The sequence below is a fragment of the Microcaecilia unicolor genome, chromosome 5, assembly GCF_901765095.1.
Source record: "Microcaecilia unicolor chromosome 5, aMicUni1.1, whole genome shotgun sequence".
NCBI lineage: Eukaryota > Metazoa > Chordata > Amphibia > Gymnophiona > Siphonopidae > Microcaecilia > Microcaecilia unicolor.
This window is the reverse complement of record NC_044035.1, coordinates 99,897,878-99,917,507: the sequence shown is the minus strand read 5'-3', so window position 1 is coordinate 99,917,507 and position 19,630 is coordinate 99,897,878. Positions and strand designations below refer to the sequence as shown.

The following is a 19,630-nucleotide window of genomic DNA, read 5'->3' as shown; positions in this document are numbered from 1 at the left end:
ATAGTCCAGGAGCTCAAACATTTCAGCCCTGGGCTCGTCCTCCACAACCACCGGGAAGGGGATGGCCGTAGACATCTCCCGGACAAAGGCCGCAAAAGACAGACTCTCGGGAGGAGAAAGCTGCCTTTCAGGGGAGGGAGTGGGATCAGAAGGTAGGCCATCAGACTCCTCGTCAGAGAAATATCTGATGTCCTCCTCCTCCTCCCACGAGGCCTCACCATCGGTATCAGACACAAGTTCACGGACCTGTGTCTGAAGCCATACCACGGTGGGAGCGTCGAGAGGTAGACTCCCTCGCCCGCACCGGCAAAGCTCCCTCCCGATGCCGACGAAGAGCCCGAGAACAAAACATTCCACTGGGCCAATCTCGCTACCTGAGTCCGCTTTTGTAAAAGGGCGCACAAACTACAGGCCTGCGGGCGGTGCCCAGCCCCCAGACACTGAAGACACGACGCGTGCCTGTCAGTGAGCGAGATTACCCGGGTGCACTGGGTGCACTTCTTGAAGCCGCTGGGAGACTTCGATGACATGGGCGGAAAAATCACGCCGGCGAGATCAAAACTCGTGATTGCGTAAGGCACCAAAAAGAGGGGGAGAAAAAATTCGACCCGAGGCCTCAAAAGGGCCTACCCCGAAGACGAAAAGAAACTTACCGGGGCAAAAACTGGAAATAGAGGAAAGGGAAAAAGACCGAAAAGGTCTTCTTCCGAAATCCTTTTTTTTTTTTCTCTCTCTCTTTTGCGAAAAGTAAAAGAGACGCGCGAGGTCAACTTAAGGGGCGCAAACGGCGTAACACGACCGTACCAAGCGCGGACAAAAGAAGACTGGCCGGCACGAGCCGGTTTCGGGCGGGAAGACGGCCGCGCATGCGCGGTGCGCATCGGCGCGCGAGGGCTAGCAAAGGCTTTTGCTAGTGAAGATTCCGATTGGAGGGGCTGCCGTGGACGTCACCCATCAGTGAGAACAAGCAGCCTTCTTGTCCTCGGAGAACACGATTTACATCCCGTTTAAACATGACCTGACAGAAATCACTAAACTAATTAATTACAGGTTCCAAATTATGAACTCATGGGCTGATGCTTTCCAACTAAAACTTAATCCAGATAAAACACAATGTCTTATTCTCTCATCACAACACAACAAGTACAAACCCACCATTATAACTACCCCAAATTTTACTCTGCCTGTCTCAGACAATCTGACAATCTGAAAATCCTAGGAGTCACAATTGACCAAAACCTTACACTAGAAAACCATGCGAAAAACAAAGAAAATGTTTCACTCAATGTGGAAACTTAAAAGAATAAAACCTCTTTTCCTAAGGGAAATATTCTGTAGACTAATACAATTAAGCCAACTAGATTACTGCAATGCAATTTATGCCGGTTGCCTCATATTTGGCAAAAAGGAAATATGAAAATGCCAGACCCTTAAGAGAAAAACTACACTGGCTTCCACTAAGAGAGCGAATTACTTTCACACTCTGGTTCATAAGATCATACACGGTGATGTTCCGCGTTATATGTCATACCTTATATACCTACCAAACAGGAACTCCACTAAATCAACACTACCCCAACTGCAAAGGAGTGAAATACAAAGTAACATATGCATCCAGTTTCTCCTATATAAGTAAGCAAATATGGAACAAACTACCTAAATCAATAAAAACAACACGACATAATTTCTGTAAATTATTGAAAACCTATTCAACAAAGCATACTACAATAATCCATCCTAAATACCAATCAAAATTTTACACCGAATCTTCACTAAACATAATTCTGTACTTCCCGATTGTCCATACTAATCAACAACATTGAAGTTTAATATTTCTGATTGTCCAAGTTAATCTATCACGATTGAAGTTAATCCAACATCTCTTATTTCTGATTATGAAAATGCACTCTCTTTAACTGTATTCCTAATCCTCTCTGTCTCCTTAACCTTAAATATGTATTTCTCTTCCGGAATTGGTGATCACCATTATGGAAAATGTAAGCCACATTGAGCCTGCAAATAGGTGTTAAAATATAGGATACAAATGCTACAAATAAAGTGAATGTGCTAAACAAATACTTCTTTTCAGTTTTCATAGAAGAAAATCCTGGAGAAGGATCATGGTCGGCTGCTGAGGGAATATCTGGGAATGGAGTGGATATTACGCCATTCATGGAAGAAAGCATTTATAAACAGCTTGAGAATCTGAAAGTGGACAAAGCTATGGGGCTGGATGGGATACATCCCAGGATACTGAGAAAGCTCAGAGAAGTCCTGGTGGAACCTCTTAAAGATTTATTTAATAGATCTTTAGAGACGGAAGAGGTTCCACGGGATTACAGACAAGCTGATGTGGTCCCTCTATACAACAGTGGAGACAGGGAAGAAGTGGAAAACTACAGGCCGGTAAGCCTCACTGTTGAAGGATAGTTATCTTTCTAGAAGCCAACGGGTTACAGGATCTGAGACAACATGACTTTGCCAAAGAAAGATTTTACCAAACGAATCTGATTTCTTTGACTGGGTGACCAAAGAACTGGATGAAGCACATGCGCTAGATGTAATCTACTTGGAATTCAATAAAGCCTTTGATATGGTCCCTCACAGAAAACTCATGAATAAGCTGAGAGGGCTGAACTTAGGACCCAAATTGGTGAACTGGATTGGAAACTGGCTGACCATCAGGCGAAAGAGGGTGGTAATAAATGGAATATGCTTGGAGGAAAGGAAGGGGAGTAGTGGACTGCCTCAGGGGTCAGTACTGGGGTCAAGATCTTGCTGAAAGGTTCAAAGGAAAACTTTGTCTTTTTGCAGATCATTGAGTTTTTCATTGAGTATGATAGCCCTTTCAGGGTTTTTCCTCCATTTTCAAAGTTTATTGCAATTTAGCATTGGATTTGAATGCATACCACAATAGTGCTGATTGAGATATCTGTGTAAGTCCGATTATGTGGAAGTGATCTGCAGTTTAAATAGACAGGCCAAATGCTAGGGGGCAGAGGGACTGATTCATGAAGCAGGGCAGAGGAGAGGCACAAAAGTAGGTGGAAAGCAGCTGTTGTAGTTGGGCTGCCCCCACCACCAACAATGCTACCCTAGGCAACACCTAGTCCACCTTCTGGATTAAAGGGGAGGAAAGTGATCAAAAGAAATAAAAAAATGAATCTACAATGCAATAAGTTGAAGATAGCCAATACCTTGGAGGGAGTAGAAATCATGAGAAGGGATCTCTAAACACTGGAAGAATGGTCAAAGGTTTGGCAGTTAAAATTTAATTCCACTAACTTAACAGGGTATTACTAATATATTGGTTTCCACTGAATTCCAATAAACTGTATTTTTTTGAAACCACTACAAAATTATCAAATATTTTCAGTTTTTCTTTAAATATAGGGAATAGGCACTGACTTTCAGTTACAGAACACTACTCTAACAGAAAAAAACACAGGCCTATAGTTTAGGGGCAAACACTCATGCCAACTACAGAGGTGGCCTAAGTGTGAGCACCTAAAATTCTAGACATATTACCAATGTGCGAGTTCTGCCACGGTCCACCCAGACTCTGCCTATGAGTATGTCTACCTGTAAAATATGTGCTATGTAAGGTATGTACAGAACAGTGCTTAGGTGGAATTTTGGCCTATACAACATAAGTACATGCACCATTATTCAAATGAGAAACGTGTATAATCAGAACCGTTTCTTTCTCTATATCACCACCAAAATTCGCCCTTTCCTTTCTGAGCACACTACCAGAACCCTCATCCACACTCTTATCACCTCTCGCTTAGACTATTGCAACTTACTTCTCACAGGTCTCCCACTTAGCCATCTCTCTCCTCTTCAATCTGTTCAAAATTCTGCTGTACGACTAATATTCCACCAGGGTCGTTATGCTCATATTAGCCCTCTCCTCAAGTCACTTCACTGGCTTCCTATCCGTTTCCGCATACAGTTCAAACTCCTCTTATTGGCCTATAAGTGCATTCACTCTGCAGCTCCTCAGTACCTCTCCACTCTCATCTCTCCTTACATTCCTCCCCGGGAACTCAATTCACTGGGTAAATCTCTCTTATCTGCACCCTTCTCCCTCCACTGCTCTGTTCCTTTTATCTTGCTGCACCTTATGCCTGGAATAGACTTCCTGAGCCGGTACGTCAAGCTCCATCTCTGGTCGTCTTCAAATCTAAGCTAAAAGCCCACCTTTTTTATGCTGCTTTTAACTCCTAACTCTTGTTCACTTGTTAAGAACCCTTATTTTATCATCCTCACTTTAATATTCCCTTATCTCTTGTTTGTCCTGTTTGTCTGTCCTAATTAGATTGTAAGCTGTCGAGCAGGGACTGTCTCTTCATGTTCAACTGTACAGTGCTGTGTACGTCTAGTAGCACTACAGAAATGATAAGTAGTAGTAGTAGTGACTGGTTTACAGAATTGCCTTATATATACCCTTTTGTTCAGTTTTATGAAAGTTTTTACCATGTGCTCCCAGTAGATGGCACAAATTACTTCTGAATGAATTCAGCCTGAAAGGATCTAGACAGACACCTGGTTTTAATTATTTCATAACTGGTATGGCTACAGTAAAATTTAATATTGATTTCTATCTTTTAAAACATTTACTATTACATGTTGATAAATGATAATGCCTGTTTCATGCAACTCATATTTATTTTATCAACTATTTCTGAATGAACAAATGGTCCAGAGAAAACTTTAAATTCTATTTTCCAGTTAAAAACTGATGTAATTCTTTTTTTGGAAAATAGTGAACCAGCCTTGTAACTTAGTAGCAGCGCTGGGCACTGCTATGAGAGGGCCCTGCATTAGAATTCCCAGCTCAAATCTTCTATTGCTCAGGCTGCAGGATGCAGTGGACATAGTATTCAAATCTCCTGCAGGCAGGAAGTCAGTCATCACGCAAATGCAACACCTAGTGGCTGGAGTTTGGGTCCATGACAGTAATTTTGTGGAATGCACACTGGAGCATGGTCCCCAACCAACCACAGTCCCTCCAATAACTGGACTGCCACAATATCATCCTGGCTAGAATACAACTATATATAAAGCATCGTACAGCCCTCAGTAACACATGGTCCCCTTCCTGAAATGTGCATGCACACACACAGACTCCATGAAAAAGTTAACCACAAAATAGTCACAACGAAACATTTTGGGGTAAATTTTCAGCTTGTACAGTGACCATACTAACTAAAGCACTGGTACTTAAATTGTATATTCAACCCCAGCTCTATTTATTCAGTTTAGACTTTTTATTTAGCAGGCCTAAACTAATTTTTTTTTTTAATTTCTTATATATATCTCGTGCAAGCCCAAAAGCTAGCAGTGTACATTCAGGTACAGTGGGTATTTTCTGTACCCAGAGGGCTCATAACCGAAGGCATCCTTTTACCAAGACGCATTAAAAATGAGCCTTAGCATGCCCTTTCCTGGGTCTTTCCCCACACACTAAGGCCATAAAGTGGCCTATTTTTTATATTAATGGCCATTTGCTAATGTTGCCATTAGTGCACAGCTATTTTGGGAAATCACCACAAGAGCTCTTACCACCACCCATTTTGTAGGCAGTAAGGGCTTACACAGTATCGATGCACTAACTAGTTAGCGCACAGTAGACGCACTAACTTGTTAGCGCTGGAATGCCCATTCTCTGCCCCCAACATACCCTCTCAAAAAAAAAAAAAAAAAACATTTTAGCGAACGGTTAGTGTGCGCACATTTGGAGGTTACTACAGGACACCTGAGCACATTCTGCAGTACTTATTTACAGCTGCATTAGACGCAAAATAGCACCTAACACAGCTTAGTAAAAAAGCCCCTAAGTGTGTTGAAGGTTTAAGTGGCTTGCCCAAGATCACAAGGAACTGCAGTAGGATTTGTACTTGGTTCCCCTGGGCCTCAGCCGTCTGCTTAAATATTACTACTAAATGGATAATTTTTAGGGCTCCCTCCATCCCGCCCCAGCCAACAGCTACAAGGATAGTATATCTGGCTATTCAGCAATTTAAATGGCCTGATACCATCCATATAATTTTTGAAAGTATATAGATAAGCTAATTAGATGAGCACATACATTTGGTTTGGATATTGGTCTGTTTGGGTTTTCACATTGGACAATAATTAAAATTAGTACCTCAGATATTTCTATAATAGGATGATAATATTGAAATATTGCAGATATTATTGCCTCTGCTGCAGGATGCATACTGTTATATCTCCATATCAAATTCAAAATTTTCACTTTATTATATTAAGCTTTTTACTCTATTTATTATTGCTTTTTGTCCAAGCATGAGAAGAGAGATGGCAAAAAATTGTGACACACTAGAGGCATTCCCTTGATAAAGCAAAACAGGACTCCATTGGGAATCAGCAGATAAGTGCCATGTTGGGTTTTTTTGGCTGTGGTGATAAAATTCATGGTTGACAGTCATTGACATCTATTTGATATTTTAAGAAACAAAAGCAAAAAGTAAGAATAAATAGAGTAAAAAGAGTAATATAATAAAGTGAAAAATTTGAATTTGATATGGAGGTTTTTTCTGGCCAATGATGAAGGCAATGTCTATGACAGTACTAAAAGTCTTTGAAGTTTTTCATTGAGTATGATAGCCCTTTCAGGGTTTTTCCTCCATTTTCAAAGTTTATTGCAATTTAGCATTGGATTTGAATGCATACCACAATAGTGCTGATTGAGATATCTGTGGAAGTCCGATTATGTGGAAGTGATCTGCAGTTTAAATAGACAGGCCAAATGCTAGGGGGCAGAGGGACTGATTCATGAAGCAGGGCAGAGGAGAGGCACAAAAGTAGGTGGAAAGCAGCTGTTGTAGTTGGGCTGCCCCCACCACCAACAATGCTACCCTAGGCAACACCTAGTCCACCTTCTGGATTAAAGGGGAGGAAAGTGATCAAAAGAAATAAAAAAATGAATCTACAATGCAATAAGTTGAAATGTAATCCTACCTGACCTGATAAATATACAAAGTTTCTTTTTTTCATGTAACCTCCTCCAGATAGATTTCAAAAATATAGATGACTTTTTTGCTTTCTGAACATGATAAAACTTAAAATTCTTTTATGATTAAGTAGTATCCTCTTTAATGTTCAACTAAAAATTTTAGAATGACATACCCATTCCTTCATTGACAGAGGTCTTTGTCTTCTTTTTTGGTTCAGCAAAAGCAGTGTACTGCCTCCCTCCCACTGACTCATCTCCTTGTATTGCTGTTAAATCGTGCATACTGAAACTCCTTAAACGTTCAGTTATTGCTCCTTGACCCTGTATAATGCAAAAGTATTAATAACAAACTCCAAGAAAATTAGATTCATACAACAGTGCATGCTTCAGTACAAACCTCAAAAAAAAAAATAAGCCGAACTGTTAGGGCATGCTTCAAATGCTACTATTTTATAGAACAAGACATTCAACAAATCTGATGCTGTTACAACGATCGAAACACTATTTCAATTTTGGTTTCCTTGCAAGTTATAAGTTTGAAAAGTAAAGACAATTTTTCAAAAGAAAAGGAAACCAGTGGTCCATTACCAGTTTTTCTTTCTGATTTTTGTTGCATATAGATGAGTCTAATTCTCTAAGTTGATTATACAGAGAATCTTCTAAAAGCCTTTTATACCACAAATATCAAAACTGCTCAGTATTCTTGAGATCACAGATGAGACAAAGCACATGAATGCAATTTTTCCTCATTTCTTTTTTTTTTTTATTAATTCAGATTATTTGACAAGAGTATTCTCATCTAGAAATAGAGCCAAAATAACATTTTAACATTTAGCTATCGAAGGTTGCCCTTCTTCGTCAGATCGGAAATAAGCAAATGTATTAAGAAATGTATTAAGTTATGTCCAATAAAAAAGGTATCATCTTATTTTCTTTTCCATGTTTTATTTTGTTTGATTTCTATTGATAACCTTAAGAGTGGACTAACACGGCTACCACACTCCTCTAACATTTAGCTAAAATTAAATACAAACTTGTATATTGTTAAGCTTTCTCAGACCACATTAATAGTGGGGGGGGGGGGGGGGGGTTGAATAGAGAAGATTACTTAAACATTCATTTACAACAAAAGAATTAAGCTGCAGTACCTCCTCTTTAAATTTAAGCAGTTATCACAATTGCTTCAAATTTAGAAATGATCGTAACGGATCTGGTGAATAGAAGACATATTTGGTGTTACCTAATTTAACAATACACTTACAGGGGTACGCCAGGAAGAATGTTCCTCCAATTTCAATTGTCCTTTTTTTCAAAGCTAGAAAAGCTTTTCTTTTGTGTTTGTTTTGTGGCATCTGGATATATCCACATTTTTTCTCCTCCAAAGAGGGAATTAATTAAGTATTGTTTCATTATGTGATTAAGATCTTGTTCGAATACAAATAACATTAATAGTGTAGTTCTTTCAGTTGTATCCAAAGTTTGCTCCAAAAGAGCTGTTAAATTATCCAGATCTATATTAGATTTTTCTGCTTCTCCCTTTTTTCCCTGTTCCCTATTGGGATTTGCAATATAATATATTTTGTTAATCGGAGGAATAATGTCCAGTGGAATTTTCAAATTTTCATTGAGGTATCTTTTAAATAAATCCAAAGGGGAATTCCCTGGGAGTTTAGGGAAATTAAGAATTCTCAGATTCAGTCTCCTATTGTAATTTTCAATCTGTTCTATTTTACGGCGTATCTCAGTATTATCTTTAACAACCATATGTTTAAAGTCTTGAAGTTTTTCAACAGTTTCTTGTAAGTTCGTAACTTTGACTGCTAGCTCCTTGCTTAACTGATTCTACTGTAGTTTTCAAATCATAGAATTTTTCATTAAGAGCTAATACTTCACCTAACGACTTTTGTAATGTTGAATTCATTTCAGTCAGCATCCACCAGATCTTTTGCAGATTAACCTCCGTGTTTTTCTCCGAGAATTTAGTCTCAGTCCTCGGCTTCTCTCGCAATGGCTCTACTCCCTCGCTAGAGCTGCAACGCGTCTGAAGCACTTCCGGCTACAGGCTGAGTCACTTCCAGGGCAGCTGCCGAAGCCGGGCACGGAGGAAGCAGTAATAATGGTGGTGAGAGAGAAATTTCCTCTCCCAGTGGTGATTCGCCCTCTCTGGATGTCACCACTCTGGGATCAGTTTCCCTCGGCATTTGGGAGGTCCCGGTGAGGTAGCGCTCAATGCTCAGTTGGGGCGGGGTAGAGGTTGAGAAGGGTGGGGGAGCCTGTCTCACCGTCCCTTTGCATTTCGTATGTGGCATAGTGTTAAATTTTTCCTCATTTCTAATTACAGTGAAATAGACAGACTTTAAGAAGTATCTTACATTTGTTTCGCTTTAATGGCAAGACAGTGAAATACAAATATACTTTAAAGCTGATATTCACCCAACAAAATGACAATATACAACCTGAATAAAAAATATAAAGAATGAACACTGGCAGTTTTAGACTACTGCCAATTTTAAAGCAACAGTGCCTTTATCTCATGACTTAAGAACTCATGGCGAAAATGGTTTTAAAAGGATGAAACTGTCAATGAAACTGAAATGAAAATATAGACAACACTCACTCAATTGCCCTAATCATCCTTTGTTGCAACTCATCATGCCATGGAGTCATTAACCAGTGATTCTGAACTAAAAGCAGAGGGGGAGAACCCGCTGGCCATTTGCTCAGATCCAAGCTCATTCAAGTAACCACGGTAGGAACAAGTTACTTACCTGTAGCAGATGTTCTCCACAGACAGTGGGATACAAGTCCTCATAACATGGATCACACATCAATGGAATCCAGCATAAGAACACTACTCCAGTCTACATTTCTAGAACTTTCTAGCAGGATTATGGCACACGCCACCTTCAGCTATTGTCTGGGACCACTTCAGTTTCTCTCATATCTTAGTTTATTATAGAACACAACACATTAGGGAGGTAGCAGGGTATGTGAGAACTTGTATCCCGCTGTATATGATGAATACTTGCAAAAGGTTAAGCACTTACCACCCTCCTCCTTCTCTCATACATAACCAAGAGCAGTTGGTAGGTTTTAAATGAAGACTTCTGGGTCACTTCCTCTTTCTACTCATGTGGCTGTAGAACAAGATTCAGCCTGTCCATCAGGTAGTTGTCCTTACCTACCATATACACGACTCTCAGAGTAAGCCCATGAGAGCTGACCCAGTTCCACATCCTGACAGTCTTCCAACACAGGATCCTTTATCTCCCTGTTTAGTGATATAGTACGTGTTTAGCTGATTGTTGGTCTGAATGACAATTCTGTTGGTCTAGGGGATCATCCTGAACTCTTCTTTGACCAGATATTTGCTTAGGGCTCTTAGGACAGGATGGAATACCTCATCTTTTTTTTCTATCAGGAAATACCTGGAATAAACGTCTTACCCTTGGTGAATGGGTTCTACCACACTGGCTTCTAGGATGGAAGAGAGTTCTTTTGTACATATTACCCAATGCAGAGTGGAGGCAAATTGAACAGATGAAGACAGTGATTCAAGAATTCTGACTACATTCTCTTAGAGGCAGTCAAAATCCTGTCTTCGGTTTTGGCTGTAGAACTAACAGAGTCTTTTGGGCTCTCTGCTGCCTAGGGGGGAAGTGAGAACCCTGGCTTGTCAGGAATGAGTAGGAAGAAAAATACCTACACCTTTGACAATAGTAGGATCTCTGTTGCCCTACACTGAGATGCCCACTTACAAGAGGAGGCTAGCTTGTAAGTGGGCCTGGAGAGAATTCTATAAAAGTCTCATGATGCTGTTTAACTAGTGTCACAGCATCCTGTACCTTATCTCAGAAAATGATTTTCTGCTTGGCACAGTATGTCAGCAAGCTTTTCATGCACATCATATAAGTCTAAAGCCCAGAGCCAGGCAGATCTCCAGGTGCCAAAAAATCCATTGCAGCCACTCTTGATACCTTATCAAAAATATGTTGCATTTTCCACACTCCCTCCCTTTGGCTACTAGCAAGCAGGGTTCTTCAGCCTTCTCAATCTAGTCCTCGGGACATACCTGGCCAGTCAGGTTTTCAGGATACCCCTGCACTAGAGAGTGTCAGCAAACTCCATTACACTGCGCACGTCACACAAGTGCATGCTCATAAAGAGCTGGCAGGATGCTACGTGAGAAATTAACAAAGCATTCTGAAGAAAATTTGTCCACAAGGTCTCCAATGTTCAAACTTCCCTCCCTGGAGGCACTGAGGAGCAAGTCTTGGAACTTCTGGCTCTTAAAACCAGATTCAAATGGTGAGGAAGCTGCTGCTCAAAATCCACAAGTCTTCAGGACTCTATCTACAGAGTTGATCATCTTATTCATAGAGGGTACAGCGAGGGGGTTTCCCCACATCATTTGCATATCCTTTAGAAGTCTGTAAATGAGCATTATCACAGCCTCCTTGGGGGGGTGGGAGATCAAGAAATGGGAAAATATCCAATGTTTCTGCCTTGGGTCCTCCTCTGTCTCTAACTTAAAAGGGCTAGCATGAGCCACCTCCTAGGGATTTTCTGCTCTCATGGGGTGAGAAGGAATCTGACAGCAAGCCAAGTAATCCTTCATCAGAAGGAACCTCTGGCTCATTAGTTAGTCCCAAGAGCGCTCAGATTGAGATTCAGAAAAATATTCTAAAGAAGAAGTCTGAGCCTAGCCTTGATCTGAGCTTAGGATCAGGCCTTGTGCATGAGACAGCAAGGACCTCTGATGAACCGGCAAAGTTTCTTCCCAATGGGCTAAAGATCTATGCTGGTGTGGCCAACACCATTCCAAAAACCCTTCAAGGTCTTAACATCAACATTCTACCTGAAGGTAGTGCATGGGTCTCAAGGATTGGCCGATAGCCTCCTGTCTTCACACTGATGATGTCAAAAGCTGCAGCATCACATCAAGCACAGCAACACTCCATCTGCTCCTCAAAGGCTGCCATCAACAAAAGTGCAGGAAGAAGAGTAAAAGTAGCCATATCCTTGTCACCTGGTGTGTATCAGAAGCAGGGTCTCAGGCCCATGGAGACTCTAACAGCCTCTCCAACATCCTAGAAGATGGGTGGGCCTCACATTAGGAGCACTTCAGCAACTTGCACCTAAGAAATTCGATGCTGATATGCTCTGGTCTCAGCCTGTTCTTTGGCATCACAGGCCCTCAATACCAATAAAGATGAATACATATCTTTCCTTGTGTTCAGATATTATGATTTCTCTCAATGGTGTCTGTCAATGCTTGATGTCAAGGTGATCAAGACACTCAATGTCGATGCATCCCAGCTAGAGAATGACACGGGAGCGGGTAGCCGCAGCAATCCATAGTTACACAGTGGGGATGGCAAAATGTTTCTCTGTTTCACTGCAGGCTCAATCTGCAATTATTTCCCTGCCCCATGGGAGTGGTAGTAATCCCTGTACCCATGGTAAAACAAACACCTACCTTTTACCTCTGGGACAGGGAAACGTAATCCGGCCTCCTCGTTCTACTCTACTCCTCCTCCCTGCCTGCATGTAATCCGGCCTCCTCCTCCTGCCTGCATGTGCAGGTACGCACACACTTCTTAGTGATGTTAGTGTGTGGCTGGCGTTGTCAACTCATACAGTAGGAAAATACGCTAAGAGAGAGTAGCGGGCTGGGAAGTAGAGGAGAGAGGACTGAGGGGTCGGAGTCGAGACTCGGCCAGAGGACTCAGTGCGAGCCCAGAGCCAGAGGAACACACTGTACACGCCTTGGACATTGTGAATACCATGGTAAGGTGCCCTCCCAACATGCTGACTTGTGCAGCATACAGCTGTACAAAGAACAGGAAGTATTATTGGTTTAATCGGTTAGAGTAGTAATTATTAGTTAATTTGGAGGGGCTGATTATAGGGAATAGTTAAACTCTGGAACTCTTTGCCAGAGGAGGTATAACAGCTGTTAGCGTAACTGGATTTAAAAAAGGTTTGGACAAATTCCTGGAGGAGAAGTCCCTAGTCTGCTATTGAGACAGACATGGGAAGCAACTGCTTGCGCTGGGATTTGTAGTATGAAGTGTTGCCATGATTTGGGTTTATATGCCAGATACTTGTGATCTGGCTTGGCCACTGTTTGGAAAACAGGATACTGGGCTAGATGGACCATTGGTCTAACCCAATATGTATGTAAAGGGACACCAAGAAACACACAAACGTTATGAATTCAGGTGCTTAATCCGACATGTTACTATTCATAATTTTTAAAAAATTTAATTAGGTTAAGAGTTGAGACCTGGGAGCATTTAACATCTTTTCCTGTACATCGCCATGTGGGAACTTGCTCCTTTTGTTTTGTGGAATGCAGTGGTATATTATAAAAATGCACTTGCCCTTTTTTATTACTATTTCACAGAGAGGTAATGAGGGAAGGGCCCTTCATGCAAAAGTTCAAAGAGTAAGTCTAAAATGTGGCAACATTGTCCAGTTCATAAGTTAATTATGTTCAGGGGAAAATTGGCTCAGGCTGTTTGCTAATTAGATGACGATGACATCACTCGCGACCATTTAAGGGCATTTGCTTTAAACTTTGTTTTAATTCATTTAGTCAGTACGTGTGCACATGTTTTTGCTTTTTAAACCCAAAGGTGAATCCTAAGGGTGGTTGAACAATTAGGTATAAACTGTGTTACTTGTTTTGGACTGCTTTGGGTCCTATCTGCTGTCTAGAATTTTGGAAGATGAAAATATGAAAATAAAAATTAAGTTCTGGATGTACTCTGAGTCTGTAGTTGTTGTTATTTATTTCTGTAATGTTTATTTCAGTAGCTCGTTGGAATTAGATCATTTCTGTTTGCTGTGGCTGTGCTTGGAAAAGCTATAACAGCTCAGGTCCTTTCTGGCAGGCAGGGAGGGAGTATAGATGAGAGGGGATGTTTGTGAAAGGAGAGGAGGGAGAGAAGATGGGGGGGATGTATCTTTTACTTTTGCTTTATAAATGACAATTATGAATATTCCTTTTTATACTGTAATAAAAAGATTTAAATATAGAATCAACTACTTGAGGCTTCTGTTGACAGGACAGAGTCCGCAGGGACGGACGGGGTGGGGATGGGGACAGAGTCCACAGGGACGGGACAGGGACAAACTCTGTCCCGGCATCATTCTCTAATCCCAGCATCTGATGCAGCACCAGTACCCATGGAGACCCATAGTTTCCAATGCCAAACTCAATGGACTGAATTTCTCTGAGCCAAACATTCATTTGAACTGTTTTTCATGGTCACAAATCCCTCTCTTGGGCATCTGTGAACATAATTTACAACAAGAGAGGTCATGCCCTTTTTAAAAGACCCCTCTAAAAAAAGTACTTCAGGAGGCTGTAAGTAACTGAAAGGTAACTGCCATCCCTACTGGCAATAAATTTGTATTTATCCTAAGGAGGCACAAAAGCTTCTTTGGAAAAAAAAAGTCTGGAGAAGGGGAAAAACAACCAATATGAGAACAAATTCTAATCTCCTTAGATAACAAGTTTCAGTGAGTTTGACCTAGTAGAAACTTGGAGCGCTTAATTTTTTTTGGCCATAAAAGAGAGATGTTTGTTGTCATATTGAACCACAGGGAGATGGGAATTTATAGGTAATGCTTAGTCTCTGAAAGGATTGTCAAATCCAGGTCAGTATTAAATGACCAGGGACTGTGAACCACATTGTACTTTCTCCACATACGAGGAAGACAGACACAAAGCTGTATCATGTTCTCCTACAGATAGTGGAGACCCACTTTGCACTGTGATGTCTGGTTACAGGTACTACAATAGCAGCATATTGGTTACAGCAGTAGCTGAAACCCAGAGAAACCAGTTTCAAATTCCACTGCAGTTCAACCCTCCACTGTCTGAAAAAAGGTGTGAAATAAATCCAAAATCTCTTCGCTTTCTCCTTCCTCTAACAGCAACCATCTTAGGAAATGCAATTCAGCAGACTACATTAACTATGATGTAGATGACCCTTTGAACTAAATTTCCTCATTAAACACATTTCCTGCAGCAGGAAATCCTTACTGCCTCTGCTCACTGTGTGAATAGGTGCAAGGACACACGTTTTTGTATTTCAATTTAAGAACATCCTGTAAGAGAGTTTCTCTCATAGAACGCCACTGTAGAGAGATCACAGAGGTCATACAGAGAAGTTACAAAGTTACATTCTTAAAGCCTATGGAGGACCTAGCCTAAGCAGTAAGGTTCAATTGTTCCAATGTATGTCACAAGCGAGACATTTAAATTACACAGAAGTCCGTGCCAGTAAATGGCAACGTAATTACTTCCAAAACAAAGACTATAATTTATATTTAGCAGGGCCAAACTCTGTCCATCAACATAACCATCCCCAGAACAAAAAACAACTGAAAATATATCCATCCAACAGAATACACTTGAAGGTTTCTTAGAATGTTTATATACTTCTTTGAAATACATTTGGGAGGTCATTTTAAAAGAGATGTGTGGTATTTGAACATGTAAATAACTTCATGTGTAAGCAGTGATTTTAGAAAAGCTGCTAAAGACAAGTCTATATGAACAGCACACACCATTTTGAAAGCTCCCCTTGGACATCCAGATTTGTAAAATGCAACACTTATTCTTAGGTTACCAGATAAATAAATTAAAGGGCTCACAGGATATCAACACTATGGAGGTTTTGGGTATTTGTTTTTAATTTGACATGTGAAAAAGTTTTCCCCTATTGTTGCATATTGTTATAATAAACAGTTTTTGATCTTTAAACAAAATGCATTATTAGACCCAGGGAACCTGAACAAACACATAACAGTTTTTAATTACTTTATTTAAGGGACAAATTTTGCATGGATACAAGAAAGTTATAAAGTGGTTTACAATAAATGAAATATACTAATACAAAAAACATAATACAAATGAAGCATAACAAATTAAAAACACAGAAATCATGACTAAGAAAAAGTTAACCAACACTCATATCATCCATGTGAAAAAGAACTGCCCCATGAACTTAATATCCGATTGTACCACCTTTAGCAGCAATAATAACCGCTGAACACTTCCTATAATTTGATAGCAGTCTTTCACATCACTGTGGAGGAATTTTAATTGACACATTCATAGGTTTTTGTGCATAAACTTCTCATTTCAGGTCCTGCCACAGCATTTCTATTGGGTTCAAGTAAGGACTTGGATTAGACCAATCCAAAACTTTAATTTTGCTTCTCCTCAGTCATTCAGATGTAGACTTTATATAGCCCAATGGCGCTTCAGTTAGACAGAAGACCTGATGTTCTCCTTAAGAATATTTTGGTACCGTTCAGAATTCATAGTTCTTTTAATAATGGCAAGTCTCTAGGTCCTGAGGCAGCAAATCATTCTCACATCATCAAACTATCACCATGACTGACTTGGTACGATGAGAAATTTGTTTACATAATGGGACCCAAGTTATCCAAAGAGTTCTACTTTTGACTTATCTGACTGTAGAACATTATCCCAAATCAACCAGGTATGTTTTTGCAAATTGAAGATGACCACTGATGTTACTCTTGGACAGCAGCAGATTCTGCCTTGCTACTCTCCCATAACCCCATTTTTGCCCAGACTCTTTCTTGTTGTGGAGACATGAACACTTACCTTAGCCGAAACTAGAGAGGCCTGCAGTTCTTTGGATGTTCTTCCAGGAACATTTCTGACTTGGAATAATTTTGCCCAGCAGCCACCACTGGGAAGATCCACCACATTTCAAAATCTTGTTCATTTGGAAATAGTTCTCACTGGTTCGGTGGAATCTCAGAGACTTAGAAATGGCTTTCTAACCCTTTCCAGACTGATATTTCAGCAACCTTCAGCAACCTTTTTTCTCATCTCTTCTGGAATTTTGCATTCTTGTAAAAACTTTTTGGTGACTACTTCACTCTCATGGAAAGGTTCAATATAAAGTGAGGTTCAGATTCAACAAGGCTGATTGTAATCAAGACTGGCTGGGTTCAATCAACTGAATCTAATTACTAATTATATTTCGTCAATTGGTTAATTAACTAAAGGGGCAGTTACTTTTTCACATGAGTGACATAGGTGTTCACTTTGAGGCAGATGCACTAAAGCTAAATGAGCCTTTAATGACTCTCCAACGAGGAAAATTTGATCCGTTGCATGCATCAAAGGGCTTTTACCGAGGAAGCCAGCAGCTAACGAAAACGGAATGGAGATGAGCAATTAGTGTGAAAACCCCATTGAAACGACATGCACTAACCTTTTCCGATTGCCTTTACGCAGGAAAAAGGCAGGAAAACTAACGAGAGGTCTGGACCACTCGTTAGGTCAGCTCTGTGGCAGGAAAAATCATTAAGAGAAAAAATAAACAAACTTTGAGCCAATCCCAGCGCATTAGCAGAGCTAAAAGCGCTGTGATTGGTCCAAAGGACGTCAGAAAAACAAAAATAAATAAAAATAAAAAAAGGATCGGGAGGAGGCAAGGGCGCTCATCAGGAGCGTCCTGTACGGACGGCCTTGCCCCCCCCCCCCCCCCCCCCCCCCGCTGCTCGCCACTTTCCGCCACTCCCCCACCCCGAAAAAGCAAAATTCGAGCAGCCCCTGCCCCCCTCCCTTCCTCACTACTCTCTCACCTCAGCTCCGCCTCCCGACATCCTCCGTCCTGTGCCCTGCCCCCTTTTGGGGTCGTCGCCGCCATTCCCCTCTTCCATCGGGCCCCCCTCCCTCTTACCGGGCCCGTGCAGCGCCTCTCTCCTCTGTCCGAAGGCGCTGCACGGGCAAGAAGACAGCTGATGCCTGCCTTCGCCCAGCTTCGATGGCGCGTCTTTCTCCTGCTTTCTCCTGCTGGGCCCGCCCCTGTCTGACGTCAGTAACCTACGTAGGTTACTGACGTCAGACAGGGGCGGGCCCAGCAGGAGAAAGACGCGCCATCGAAGCTGGGCGAAGGCAGGCATCAGCTGCTTTCTCCTGCTTTCTCCTGCTGGGCCCGCCCCTGTCTGACGTCAGTAACCTACGTAGGTTACTGACGTCAGACAGGGGCGGGCCCAGCAGGAGAAAGACGCGCCATCGAAGCTGGGCGAAGGCAGGCATCAGCTGTCTTCTTGCCTGTGCAGCGCCTTCGGACAGAGGAGAGAGGCGCTGCACGGGCCCGGTAAGAGGGAGGGGGGCCCGATGGAAGAGGGGAATGGCGGCGACGACCCCAAAAGGGGGCGGGGCACAGGACGGAGGATGTCGGGAGGCGGAGCTGAGGTGACAGAGTAGTGAGGAAGGGAGGGGGACCGAGGCAGCTAGCATTTTGCTTTTTCGGGGTGGGGGGAGCGGCGGAAAGTGGCGAGCAGCGGGGGGGGGGGGGCAAGGCCGTCCGTACAGGACGCTCCTGATGAGCGCCCTTGCCCCCTCCCGACCCTTTTTTTTATTTTTGTTTTGATTTGATTTGGGAGCCATGTGCTTGTGATTTGACTGTGTTTTGACTGTTTGTGGCATGCGCAGAGCAGCTAACATAACGCTTGGCTGCTCTGCGCATGATTTGGGGGCCGATTAACGATGTGTATTGTGATTCTTTGGTACATTGTACGTTTCAATACCGATCTCAGCATGTGTGACTTTTTTTTTTGGTGCATTTTTCGTTATTTTAAAATCGTTAGGGACTTTAACGATTTAGATTTTTTTACGTTTGGTTGCTGCATCTGCCTCTTTGTTCCTTAAATAAACTAATGAATTTTAAAACTTGTGTTTACTCAGGTTCCCTTTGTGTAGCATTACATTTTGTTTAAAGATCAAAACCATTCAGCGTGACATATATGTAATAATGGAGAAATCAGAAAGGGGGAAAACCTCTTTCACATCCTTACATAAGTGCATAAGTAGTGCCATACTGGGACAGACCAAAGGTCAATCAAGCCCAGCATTCTGTTTCCAATAGTGGCCAATCCAGGTCACAAATACCTGGCAAGGTCCCAAAAAAGTGCAAACATTTTATGCTGCTTATCCCACAAATAAGCAGTGGATTTTCCTCAAGTCCATTTTAACAATGGTGTATGGACTTTTCCTTTAGGAAGCCATCCAAACCCTTTTTAAACCCCGTAAGCCTAACCCCTTTTACCACATTCTCTGGCAATGAATTCCAGAATTACACGCTGAGTGAAGAAAATTTTTCTCTGATTCATTTTAAATTTACTACTTTGTAGCTTTATTGCATGCCCCCTAGCCTTAGTATTTTTGGAAAGAGTAAACAGACGCTTCATGTCTACCCGTTGCACTCCTCTCATTATTTTACAGACTTCTATCATATCTCCCCTCAGCCATCTTTTCTCCAAGCCGAATAACCCTAGCCGCTTTAGCCTTTCCTCATAGGGAAGTCATCCCATTCCCCTTATCATTTCGTCGCCCAATATTCGAGGTGCAGTCGCACTATGGAGCTTTACAAAGACATTAAAAATTCCTCACTTTGGTTTTCCATTCCTTTCCTAATAATACCTAACATTCTATTTGTTTTCTCAGCCACTGCAGCACACTGAGCAGCGGGTTTCAATGTATCATCAACGACGACACCTAGATCCCTTTCTTGGTCGGCGACTCCTAACGTGGAACCTTGCATTACGTAGCTATAAATCGGGTTCCTCTTTCCCTCGTGCATC

General features: G+C 41.7%; 1 protein-coding gene across 1 annotated transcript in view; it reads right to left on the bottom strand.

Annotated features, from left to right (window-relative positions):
- REEP3 (receptor accessory protein 3) overlaps positions 1 to 19,630 on the bottom strand; it is a 203,091-nt gene that overhangs the window by 19,287 nt on the left and 164,174 nt on the right. Inside the window, exon 6 of the mRNA XM_030203126.1 lies at positions 7,156 to 7,303. Within this exon, the coding sequence (XP_030058986.1) occupies positions 7,156 to 7,303 (148 nt within the window). The remainder of the gene's footprint in view (positions 1 to 7,155; positions 7,304 to 19,630) is intronic.